General features: G+C 41.1%; 1 protein-coding gene across 6 annotated transcripts in view; it reads left to right on the plus strand.

Annotated features, from left to right (window-relative positions):
- The first annotated feature begins 339 nt into the window (after positions 1 to 339).
- The window catches only part of Nol4 (nucleolar protein 4), a 345,140-nt gene continuing 332,040 nt past the window's right edge, over positions 340 to 13,439 (plus strand). For 2 of the 6 annotated variants that reach the window (XM_075969224.1, XM_075969225.1), the window contains exon 1: positions 340 to 2,273. In XM_075969224.1, the coding sequence (XP_075825339.1) occupies positions 2,010 to 2,273 (264 nt within the window). In that variant the 5' untranslated portion in view covers positions 340 to 2,009. Of the gene's footprint in view, positions 2,274 to 3,322; positions 3,452 to 13,439 lie in introns of those variants that run through there. The other 4 variants (XM_075969227.1, XM_075969230.1, XM_075969229.1 and 1 more) reach the window with 4 other exon arrangements.

Here is a 13,439-nt window from a genome sequence, read left to right on the forward strand (position 1 = left end):
CATTTGTTGCTCCAATAAGCAGTAATTAGGTCCTGAGCTAATGGTGTCAGCTGATCTGCTGTTTTTAGGCTAGACCCAGAGGAAATCTCCATGGAAACCCTGCTGGACTCGTCCCCCCACCTGGATGCCTCCAGCTCCTTTCTGCCACCTGGCTGCCGCCCGGCCCGCTGCTACCTCCTCCTGCCTCTAACCTGCAGCCTGCAGCATGCGCACTGCCCCCGGGATCCCTAAATGGGACAATTCTGCCCGTGACGTCAGCGCCCAGCCGTCTCCACAGAAACTTTTGTCCCATTGGCCAATCAGAGAGCTTGGAAGGGGCCTAGGGGTGGGGGGTGGGAGGAGAGGGGAGTGGGAGGGGTGGGGGTGAGGGGAGAGGCGAGAGGTTTAGTGTGTGGAGCTGCTCGCGCAGCGCCCCGGCTGTCAGTCCCGGCTGGGGCCGCTGCTAGACCTTCCCAGAGACGCGCACCCCCGCACCCCGCGCCCCGCACACCCTCGCTCGACCACACACACGCACACGCTCAGCCTGGCCGCGCGGGAGCCACTGAGCAGCCTGAGAGCAGCGGGACCGGCTGCGGGCGGAGGACTGAGCTGCATTCCCACCGGGGCTTTCGCCTGGGAGACCGAAGCGAGTCGCCAGGGTGGGCTCGGACCCCTCAAGGAAGGCGGCGCGGGTCGGGCCATCGGGCTGGCTGAGAGGATCCCTGCGACCCTTGGGGGCATAGGCAGGGAGTGTAATAAAGAGGAGCGGCCGCAACGAGCAGGACTGGAACTCCCCTGGTTACTGAGCAGCCGTGACACGAGGGTGGAAATCCTGATGGAGGGATCACTGACTTCGTTTGCTTGGGAAAATCGTCTGGAGCAACTCCGATTTGGCTCCTCTGAGCAGCGGAGGGGGGTCCATGACGTGGCAGTGGGAAAATAGACAACCGAAACCTCCCGCGTGAACAGCAAACTATAACCCAGGGAGGGGGAACGACTGCTCTCTGCATTTTAATTTCACGCAAAAGGTTCTGTGCGGTAAACTTATTTCCATGTCTTGTACCCACTTCAGCAGAACCCAAAGGGTCTTATCTTGGGGACACCATCATTATCCCAGAGAGCCCCAGCCAGCGGCCTGCCTTCCTGCTCCCACATTCCCCGGACCGGATTCCTGTTTGGGGTACTCCATCCGTCCTAGACAACTATGGTCAGGTGTCTATGAATACTGGGCCAATTTCTGAAAACTAACTCTTACAACCTACCTGCGAGCTGGAATTTAGCCCAATACATCTGAAGAAAAGGCATGTTGAGTCATTTTTGGGATACCTTCGTGTTCTTTTAAATTCCTGTAAAACGGGATCTGATAGGCTGACCAACATGACAGGTAAGAACTTTCTGTTTCTCTAGTCCTGTCACGGAGAAGGCCAAGGCTGAGCAGGACCCAGCAAGGAGGAGAATCCAGGGACCCGTGTGCCCTTCGAGGCTCACCAACTGAGGGCTGCTTTCGCTAGAGGCGCAGCCCTGGCTCCTGGACCATCCACTGGGGAAGCTTCTGGGGCGCGCGCCAGGAGATTGTCTTGCGCTCTGCCTGCCCTGCCCTGGACACATCCCTGGGGCGAGGCATCTAGGGACCACCTCAAGTCAATATTGGGATTTTTAATAAACCAAGGAATGGGATTTTAATTATTCAGAAACCCAGCTCCTCTGGGCCAGCTGCTGTTGGGATGGTGCTGATCACACAGTATTAAACGGACCCTTCGTTGAGGGCACCAGAAAAAGAGTCCGAGACATCCTTTGCAATTAGGAAAGAACCAGACTTGGTAGCACAGGGCATTGATTGCTGGTGCCCATCCGGACCCTCCTCCTCTCTCCCTGGTCCTACCCCCCCACCTCACTGGAGGCAGCCTCCCGCGGCTCGGCCAGGACCTCGCGTCCTTGCATCGTGGCCTGGGCTGCATATTTCATGAGCCCGGGGTGAACAGGTGCGAAGTGCTCTGGGAGCATCCGGCCCACGGCAGCGCAGGGGGAACATGGAGAGCGAGCGCGACATGTACCGCCAGTTCCAGGACTGGTGCCTTAGGACTTACGGGGACTCGGGCAAGACCAAGACGGTGACCCGTAAGAAATACGAACGGATCGTCCAGCTCCTCAACGGCTCCGAGTCAAGCTCTACCGACAATGCCAAATTTAAATTCTGGGTCAAATCGAAGGGTTTCCAGCTGGGCCAGCCGGATGAGGTCCGCGGGGGTGGCGGCGGCGCCAAGCAAGTGCTCTTCGTGCGGGTCAAGACTACGGTGAGCCGCCTTCTCTGTTATTTGTCTGCTGGAGCAGCCCGGAAGGGAGGGCGGAGAGAGGGGAAGGCAGGGAGATGCTGGAGCCACTGTTGGCTCCTTGCCCCCCCCCCCTTCAACCCCCTCCCCAAGTCCTCCACAGACGCAGTGGCCGGGCGTGATTTCCCTTCTAGAAAGTCTTTGTGGTCCTTTATTTTAAAGCAACAGCGAACCCGCAGAGCTGGCGGCCCTGCCTGCCTTGGGGCTGCGCTGCGGGACGGGGGTTGAAGCTTGCCTTCACCGCGTTTGGTGGTGCCTGGTGTTTCCCTGGCCAGGCCATTGTCCCATGCCCTTCGCTAGGCGCCTGGCGCGTGTCCTACTTCCGCCAGGGCACCTAAAGGCCAGGCTGGAAGCCGAGTCACACGCTCTGATAACGAGGCTGATGGATAGGCTACTGTGTCTCTTTATTGGCACAAAGCACGAATGCGGCGGTTGAGGTGTATTTGGGGCTTTCCGCAGGACACTATTGAGTTTTGTTGTGAGAACGTCAGCGGGGAGACACAGGACAGTCCGCGCGCTTAGTAGCCCCCTGAGATCCTAGCCACGATTGTTTGGTTGGCAGATAAGATCCTGGACATTCCTCCTCCCCGCCCCCATTCCCTTCTTCACTCGCACCACTGAAGCTTCCAGCTAGGCAATGCACAACAAAGAGATGGGTTTGGGCGCGATTAAATGGTGTGTTTATTCCTCTTTCTGGGTTGGTTCTAGTCTTTTATCCACAAAGCTGTAGTGAACGAGGAACCGGCTGTGAGACCAGAATATTTCATCCTAAAACGTAGATGCCTGTGGGGCTGGGAGGCTTCAGCAGCATCCGCTTCCTTTGCAAGAAGATGGGAACAGGGGTCTACAAGTAAGATCTCAGGTCAGATGTACAACACCTAGCTGCCTCATGATGGGTACTCACCTAGAGTGGGGGTGGAGCAGCTATCTGGCACCCTTTGTATTTTTGTCTCGCTTGGGGATTCGTTGAGCTTTACTCCTTCCTCCCAATCCCCCCCCCCCCCCCACTTTTTAACTGGCGACTATTTCCCAGTGCACAGCTCCCTGAGGATCTTAGAAGGAAGGCTTCTGGAGGAGAAGGCTGTGCTTTCTCTCAGGAGAATGAAAGACACTTTCAAGCTCCGTCTGGAGGACTCACTCAGGTTTGAAAAGAAGCTTTTGGTTCCCCCAAGATTATTTTGGGAATGGTTGCTTGGATGATGGAGGTTTCTTTTGGAATTTATCTGGAAAATTTGAAAACAAGGGTGGACTGGAAACACAGAAAAGTTTTTTTCCCCCTTCTTCTTGAGGTTCAGTTGTTGAAAGATTTGCAGGCGATAGATGTCAAGGATTCTTTTGCTTTCTCCTGAAGCGCAGAGCGCTGCTAAAGACAATGGTGAGGCACTGGCTTGCCTTGCTGGATGAAAAGGACCAGTTTGGCATCATTTAGAGTAAGGTTTCTTTACATCTGCATGAGCCAGAAGTGCGTTACAGAGACGAATTGCTTTGTTTCACTTGGAAGGGGACTAATGCTAAGAGTGGACAGGAAAAATAATTTATTGTTAAGCAGAGTGAATTATAATTCTAGCCGAGTGACTAAAATGTTGTTATATCTTTTTAAAGTACTATTTAACATGGTCATATATCAATATTATAGATTATATTACATATCATGGCTAGCCAGAAAGTTTTTTCAGTTTTTCATTCTTTCTGTGTTAAATTTAGATTCTCTGTTTGGGTCCAAGTGAGTTCATGCTTGTATGGTTTTGATTATAGCCGTTATATGTGTTAGAATATGTGTCCCTTTGAAGACTAATTAAAATTCCAAATAACACAAGTTGTATAAAGGTTATACAGGCACCTAGATAATCGTGGGTGTGAGTTATTCAAACCAGCACTCACATGCTGTGACACTCATATTTTCATGTCAAAAAAATAAACGTGGAGTTGTTAGAGAATTACTGCTAAGACACCTAATGGAGACTGACAGCTGCAGGGGGATAATAACGTAGCACGTGTTTCTCTTTTCAGTAAAGATTCCATATATTAATGGGAGACAATGCGATCTGCCAGGTGATATTGTTAAATGACTTCCGTGCAGTATTTAAAGCACTCTGTGTTCCATTCAAGCCTATTTGGAAATGTTGAATAGGATTTTAATTCATGAGGTCTTCTACTGTTCTTTATGAAAAATTTTCTGCTGCTCCTGACACAGAATTATAGGCTCCACCTTCTCTGAGAGGCAGCCAATCACAGTTTCAACCAGTTAAAAAAATAAATAAAATATCCCTTTTATCCTCTTTCCCAATGTCTGAATGCATTTTCCCCTAAACACATGCACACGCACACACACACACATACACACACACATACACACACACACACACATACACACACACACACATACACACACACACACATACACACACACACACACACACATACACACACACACATACACACACACACACACATACACACACACACACACACACACACACACACATATTCATTTGCCGTCATCATGACACGGATACAAAAAGACAGAAATATGTTTTCTTTTCATTCAAAGCGTGTATATTGCACACGTTGGTTGAAATGAAAAACTGCCCGTGAATGGTACTTTTGAGCAGATGGAGAGTCACTCTGGGCTCCTTGAGGTCTGAGGGACATTGGGGAGCTTTCCTTTTAGTGAGATATGCTTTGCTCCTGATGCTGCATCAATCCACTGCTGCTGATAATTAGACGTCATTATTGCAGCCAAAAGGAAAAGAGAAAGAGGAGAGGACAGGCCTGGGCTAATTAACTACTTTTATTTAATGAAAGAGAGACAAATAGCAATTGGGAGGGTACATAAGAACAGACTAGACACACTACATAGACTTAATTGCAACAAGGCAGTCTGTCAATCCCATAGTTAGAGGAGCTGGGTTTGCCTCTTACTTTCTCTAGAGAATAGACACCGCTTTGCAGGGGCTCTTGCCCCCCGAACCCCAAAACTGAAAACTGAGCGTGCAAAAACTGATTCAAAATAAAAACTGTCAACCACTGGAAAGGATAAGTATGTCCTTCAGTACTTTTCCTGGCCAGGGGACCTTTCCATCACTGATGTTTAGATAACTCAGTGGCTGAAACAACACTACTTGGTCACCAAGCAACCCCATCCTGCAACTCAGCCATCTTAGGTCTGGACGGGGACCTGGATGTGTATGCTTATGCAGTTTGCTTAACATCCCATCTGCTTATTTTTTTGTTTGATTTCGTGCTACTGCTCTTAGTACATTTTTAAAATTAAAAGCTCTGTACAAAAAAAAAGACTCAGCAAATATCTGCCGGTGATCATAGCAAACTCAGTCAGAGACAATATCAAATAAGCAGGAGTATGACTGCTATCTTTACTACTTTGATAGTTCTTTAGACGCTTTTGATTCTGATTGACACATTGTTTTTTGACAACAATTAATTGAAACATAGTCACAGTCTGAATTACCACAATATTTTCCTCCAATTGATAGTATGGATGGTAAGATAAAAATAATAAAAAATAATCTTTCTTTCTGCATTATGACTAATGCACTGTCTTGTACTTTAAAAAACCCTCATTACATTGTATAAAACATTAATGAGAAATTTCATGCAAAAAATTCCATGTTTGCAATCCTTCTTTTAGCTTTAAATCAGTGAATACTCTATAATCAAATCAAAGACTATTTCCTTGACCTATGTTTGTAGGGAAAGAAACCAAGGTGTAAGCTTTGCTTCCCTATACTCTAATCTATATTTACTTTACTGTGGAGCATAAAATGAAATTTCTTCCACAAAGGAACATGCAGTGTCTTTAGTGATGCTATTTAAAAATGATGATTGATTCCGTCCTGCGATCTGTAGCCTTAGAGCTCACGTTGTTCTTACTTCTAATTGATGAGTGCAAAGTGATGACAATGAATATTCATGGACAAGATCATAAACAGTTAACATTTTGTTAGGTCTCTGACTATGGTGCGCATCACAAATCCTTTATTCTAACCGGGGTAAGAGAAATAATAACTTCAAAGAATCTTCACCTACTCCCTCCTCTTCTAACAGCATGCATTCGGAAACATCTCATGTATTAGACCATCATCTGGAATTTGCTACAGATCTTAGAGAGGAGAAACCATGCTCACAATCCATTATGTTTTGTACCTATAAGAGACATAAGTCATCAAGGTGGTCATGTTTTTGTTAATCTATTCTTAGATAGAACCAGTTCCTCTGACACAGCCAACAAAATAACATATCATATCTACAACATCAATTCTGGGAATGAAGCAGGGTCCAGAAATAATGCCAGCAATGCTGCTTATGGAACATCCTCAGTAGTTCCTTGTGGCATTGTCACGAGAAACAACCACCTATGATCTTTCTTGTTCAGTGTCAGTGTAAGCTCTAAGACACTGGGGACCTTCAGTGAAGGCCACTTGTGTGAGTGTCAAATGGCAGGGCACTTAGATCTAAACACCTCTGCGTATAAGGACTATGTGAAGACTATCCCAGAGGAGGACCCTAAGAAAATAACTCTTAACTTTTACATCCATTCTTTATCATCTTAATAGTAATTACAATGGGAGGGCTGTCGATAGTAGTAATTACCTATTTCTTCCTCTGCCATCTGAATACTTTGCTTCAGGATTTTATTTAGTAGACTCACTGCACAAGATGGAAAAAGGTGAGGAAGCGGAACCTGAGAAATGCAGCAGAACTCTCAAGACCTTCAGTTTTGTGTCAGGATCACATAGATATTTCCTCCAGTGCTATTGTATTTGCTAAAACTTCTACTAGTATTGTCTAAATAAGAATGATCAAGATGAATCAATCCACTGTGGTTTAGGTCCATTCTTTTTTCAAAATCTCTGTATGACAATATAAAAATAATGGAAACTAGTTGCAGGAAGCAAGGTTGTCCCTTCTAGGCAACCATCACCATCAGCCAATTACTTTGTTTTCTCTAAGAATGCATATAGCAAAAGCAGTTTAGATATACTGATTAATAGTTGTATAAAGACAGACAGACATGATATCACCAAACTGGATTTGCAATGTTATGCTTATTCAAATAAAATATACAATGTTACCAAAATGTAACAAAATGTATGAAATAAAAAATGCTAATAAACAAAAATTAAGAGAAAAAATAAGAAAAACCAAGTGGTTGAATTACTTTGTTCTTTGTGTGAAAATTACAATTGACTATGTCATTATAAACTTTCTCCCATTATAAAAGGCAGGCAGATTTTCCTTTCCTCTTAGCTCCTTGTCACTTGGCTCCTGGTTTATACTACATTTATTAGGTTAGAGTTATTATGTGTTTCATATAAAATATTTATTATATAGTGTAGTTGTGTTTGTGACCTCAAGGTTTTCATATTTATGTTATATGACTTGGCTCTCACAATGTTTTTCTTTGCTTATGTCTAAAACTATCTCATGCATTTTTACCTAGTTTTTTTTATCACTCATTTTTCTTAAATCTACTTACCATTCTTTCCTTAATGAATAGCTTGTGTGGTGTGTTCTTTAAGGCTTGTGCTAATTGGAAATATTCTTTCTTGGCCTCTACACCTAGATAACAATTTACTAATAGATTTTTCTAGTTTTCCATTGGAACTTTGCAGATATCTCTTGTGCCTTCTTATGAGGAAAATATTTTTCCCAGTTTCATAAGTTGTATGCTTCTTCATCACTGGAATCAAATCATTTCTCTAAGATGTGTTTGAACTCTATTTCTCTATATTTTTATAGGTGATCACACTCATGCATTGTCTGAGATTTTTGAAAATCCCTGTGTTATATTTTCTACTGTGTATTTCCACCAAAATATTTCAAAGCATGACAGTTGAAAATACACAAGATGACATTTTTCTTCATATCCTGCCCCACTCTAGTTTCTATAAACTGGATTCTCTCTTTAAATTCTCATTTTCCCCCATGTATAGAAACACAGTTCACTTTTTCATATAAACTAAAAGTCTGTGTGGCATGGTGGGTTTGCTTCCTTTTGTCTTATAATCAGTTCTTGAGAATCATGTTCCATTCCTGCCACTGACTCCTAGGTCTTGTAACTCTCAGATTCTCACCAGCCGTATGCACCATAGGATGTTCCAGTTGTTTGGTGATTTGGTCATTTCTCCAAAGACTGTTTTGAAGATAGAGATTCAAACTCTACCATAACCTGACTAATGTGGTATTTGGTTTGTGCTCATTACGAAAGGAATAAACCTTGTTTACTAGTTGTGTGGCCAGACATTCCTATTTATGTCCATATGAAAGGAATCTTTTCTCCTTTTTCTATACTTATATGTTTCTCTATCTGCCCATCTACTCAACTAATTATTAAAATATATGAAATTGAAAGTCTTCTTTGTTTTTTTTCTAGACAGGGTTTCTCTGTAGCTTTGGAGCCTGTCCTGAAACTAGCTCTTTTAGATCAGGCTGGCCCCAAATTCATAAAGTTCTGCCTGCCTCTGCCTTTCTAGTGTTGGGATTAAAGGCATGCGCCACCACTGCCCAACTGAAATTGAAAGTCTTTATCATTTTAGTTGTATGATAATTACCGTTAACTATATTCACATTTGTGTGTATGTGTGTGTGTTTGAAACATTTCTTATATACTCTATATTCATTTCCCTTTCATTTCCCCTCTAACTCCCAAATTTGTCTTTTTGTAACTGACTCATTGTGCTTTAGACAAGGTATTCAGGATTCACCCATGCTGCAATATAGTACAGAATTTTCTTTCTTTTCATGCTTGAATAATATTCCATTGAAGGTGTACAACCATGTTTTGTTTAAGCATGATTCTAATGACTATGCTGGCTGCTCCCATTTCTTGGTTATTGTGACTACCACTGATATAAAATTGTAATACCCAAATATTAAAGAAACAAATTTTAAAATAAATATGAAGATATTTGACTGTGGGATCATCTATCAGTTATGTTATTATTATTACTTTTGGGTTACTAGCAACTATTTTCAGTGTCAGTCATAGCCTTTTTCAGTTCAACCTATAGTCATAAATATGAGCACTCTTTAAGGCCATCTTAAAGAATGGCCAACTGTTGACTTTATTTTCTCTCAAGAGTTCTTCAGTGTTGGGGCTAGAGAGAGGATCAGTAAAAGAAGCATATACTGTTCCTGCAGAGGACCTGGATTCAGTTCCTAGTCCCACCATGGGCAGCTCAAAAGCACCTGTAACACCAGACCCAAGGGATCACAAGTCCTCTTCTGGCCTCTAACCTTTGGAGGAACTGAACTTATGCATCCCTCCCCCACTTACACATTTGCACAGAAATAAAAATATCTTCAAAAAGTTTCAGAGATCATATACCATTTTTAATGTGATTGATGGTGACACTATATTGATACTTTATGCTTATAAAGTTCTTTGGGTAAGTTATTGAAAAATTTATTTAAATGGAATGTCACTTTTTAATCTTCACAGTAGTCCCATCGTGCTACCACTTTCTTATTAAATTAAGGTTTAAATTAAGATGGATTTGTCAGAATCACTCAGTTGTAGGTTCCACAATCCTTGAATTAAGATATGTATTTAAATATTAAGATAAATATTTAATTAAGACAATCCAATAGCTAAAAATCTAGAATATTCCTCCAACACTAGTGATTGTAGATTAATATCCTATACTAATATTTAACACATTGTAAAATTTACTAAAACATAAATATATAGAGATGAGTTTTAAGTCTGTCTGTCTGTCTGTACACTTTTAAGTTTCAGTATTTTATTCCTTACAAATTACCTCTCACACTGCCTTAGACATACACGTGCCAGTTTTTACATATACTTGTTATTCTGATCCTTAGTCTATAATTACCTCACCATTGAACACTGTGGTTCATACTTTGCCCTTCTGCTGTATAAGGGGTGCTGTACTTAAAAATTAGAGTATTGACCACAGTCTTGCAGATTCAGGGCATACATAAAACACTAGTGCACACTTGATGGCTACATCATTGGAGAAATAACTTCAGGGTGTTTTTAAGGGATGCCACACAATCTCAAACACCTAAAAAGTAGGCTACAGTAGAGCTGATGTTATAAACATCAGCTGGCGTGAGACTAGGAGGCCTTCTAGTGCTTACATTAGTTTAGATTTATTCTGCAAGGAATGATGGCTGCCCAAAATGTTACAACAGGAATGCCAGCACTCAAGTAGATTTGGATGTTTTTCATGGTTTATATGAGCATTAATAATATAAATTAAATGAGTAAAACATTAAAGTCACACATTTCAACATACTGTTTGAAATAACATTATAGGTAATAAAATAATTATTAGGTTCCACATCAATACAATTCAATAGCTTTTTGTTGCTGAATAATTGAGCCTGGTTATACACATATCAGATTGTTATTAATTCTAATAAAATATTTAAAATAGAAATCCATTTAACTTAGAAAAAACAGATTGTGTCAAGTCAGTTTGTGATACATAGAAATTTTGACTTGAAAATTATCTGTTGATGGCAGATGTTAGAAAAATAGCCTCATCTATCTCTTAAACATGGAGTTTGGGCTTTCAGGCAACAATTTAAATAAGTTCCTGAGCTTTTTTTTTTTTTTTTTTTTTTTTTTTTTTTTTTTTTTGCTTATCTTGATTTCTTATTATTCTGTCCATGCAATGGAAAGTCCTATGGGTTGCCAATTTTTGTGAATTCTGACAGGAAAAATTTAAGACAATTCCCAAATATGCCCACCCTTATGTAATCTCATCCCCTTGAATGTGGGCAAGGCAGAACCTACGCATACTTATATATATTTTATGTTGCTATATTTTTTAGAATGAATGAAAGAATGAATGAATGAAAACCTAGCCACTTGAGTAAAGGCTAATACCCAAACTGTCATTTATATCTGATGGAAGGAAGAAATCAGTTTTCTCCATGGAGTGACCTTGGGTATATCAGCCTCTCCAGGACTGGCTTTAAGTTCAGAAGTAGTTGGCCAACATATAATGGACTCCACAGTTTTTGTGTGCTTTTATTTGGTTTTGCTTTGATGTTTCATTCTTTATTTTACTTTGGGCATTGTTTTCTTTTGCTTTCTTGATTGGGGTGTTGATTTGTTTTTTACTTATTCATTTATTTTTCATTTTGAGAAAAACTTCAAGTAGGGTGGGTCAGTAGGGAGAGAGGATCTGAAGAACATGGGGGAAGGGAAGAATATGTATATTTAAAATTAACAAATTGTGGCCGGGCAGTGGTGGCCCATGCCTTTAATCCCAGCGCTCGGGAGGCAGACGCAGGCAGATCTCTATGAGTTCGAGGCCAGCCTGGTCTACAAGAGCTAGTTCCAGGACAGGAACCAAAAGCTACGGAGAAACCCTGTCTCAAAAATCAAAAAAAAAATTAAAAAATTGTTTAATAAAACTATAATAGCAAATAAAACTGTTTTAAAAATCAAACAGTTTATAAAACAAAGGAAGAAAAAGAAAGCCTGGAATATACTCAATACCATAGTGACCCTCTCTGCAGAGAAGGAGGGGACAGGCTGCTGAGAGCTATTAACTCTTAGAGTAGTTCCATGTCTTGGCCACTAGAACTGATCCTACAGTACACACAAGAGTGCATACATACATTTGACATTCTGGTCTTATCTCCTTTGCCTATGCGTCAACTTGAGGAATGCCATTTTTAATATTTTGGATACCCTCTGTATCATTTGTTATATAGAGAGATATATAGCCTCCCCATCTGTTGGCTACTTGTATATCATCCTCTCAGAAATATTTGTTCAGTTATGTGGTCCAATTTTTAATTTTGGATATTTATATGCTTTCTGTTAAATTGTTTGGGTTGTTATATATTTTAGACCTTATCTTGTGTCAGATATTTAATTTTCCAACATTCTTTTATATCCTGCAGGTTGTCTTTGTGCTTTGTATGTATTTTGTTATATAGAAGCTTGATGTGACATCACAGAATTCTATATTTGCTTTTGTTACTAATGCTTTGAGGTCATACCTAAAAAAAGTGCCATCACTCAGACAAATTTTGTGGAGAGTATTTTTTTCATTTTCTTCCAGTACTTTGAAGTTTCAAGTTTTGCATTTAAACCTTTGATTAATTTTGATTCCATTTTTATATAAGACAAATGCTATTTAGTCATGAACAGGCATTTGTGACAACATACCTAAACCCAGAAGTTGGGATGCTAAAAAAAAAAATGAGATAGGCAAAAAAAGAGAATCACTGAACGATCTTACTCATACATGGAACTGACAAAAAAATATTGACTTTATGGAATTAGTTAGGAAAGCAGTGTTTACCAGAGGTTTGAATTACTCATGGGTGAGTGAAAGTGAGATGTTGTTTGGAGATAGGTAGCCACGGATAAAGAGGAAGGATGAGATCAAGAGATCTATTTATTCTGCAAGCTACAATAGTCATGAAGCCTGATGTATTCTTGAAAAAACTGTGCAGTGAACTTATTAGCTGAATTCAGCCATTCTATAGTGCACGCCTACTTCCTTTATTATACATGCATATTTATATACTATATCCCATATAATAAATACATTTTCATCTGCCAAGTCAACAAAATTAAAAGAGCAGAAGGCATCTCAACACTTTGAAAGCATACTTGGTCAACATCTGACAGAATCCTGGGGACTGAAATACCACAATTACAAAGAAATAGATTCTGCTAGCGAGCCAAAGTCTGTTTGTATGTGAGTCTTTCCCTAAGGGAGCTTCCCCATGAGAGAGACCAATTCAGCATGATGAGAAACAAGCAGAAGAGCCAGTTAAAGCATGCTGGCTTTCTGACCCACAAACACTAGATCATGTAGCAGACCTTTCCAGCTACATTTTGGTAGTAACTTGTTATTCAGTAAAAGATACATACACCTTTCATGTAAAGTTTCCCAGGGGATTAGTGCAATTAAAACAGGCTAAGTAAGATTATGATTATTAACCATTGAAGAAGCAGTTAGAAACACTTTAAATGATTATTTGCTCTAAGACACAATTTATGATAATTTTGTGGTTTTGGTGAAATGGTGGTCTATAACAAGATAATCGACAATTTCAAAAAACAAGTAACTTGTTATATAAAGCATTGACACATTTATTGCCAATCAATGACAT

Source organism: Microtus pennsylvanicus, chromosome 4 (assembly GCF_037038515.1).
Source record: "Microtus pennsylvanicus isolate mMicPen1 chromosome 4, mMicPen1.hap1, whole genome shotgun sequence".
NCBI lineage: Eukaryota > Metazoa > Chordata > Mammalia > Rodentia > Cricetidae > Microtus > Microtus pennsylvanicus.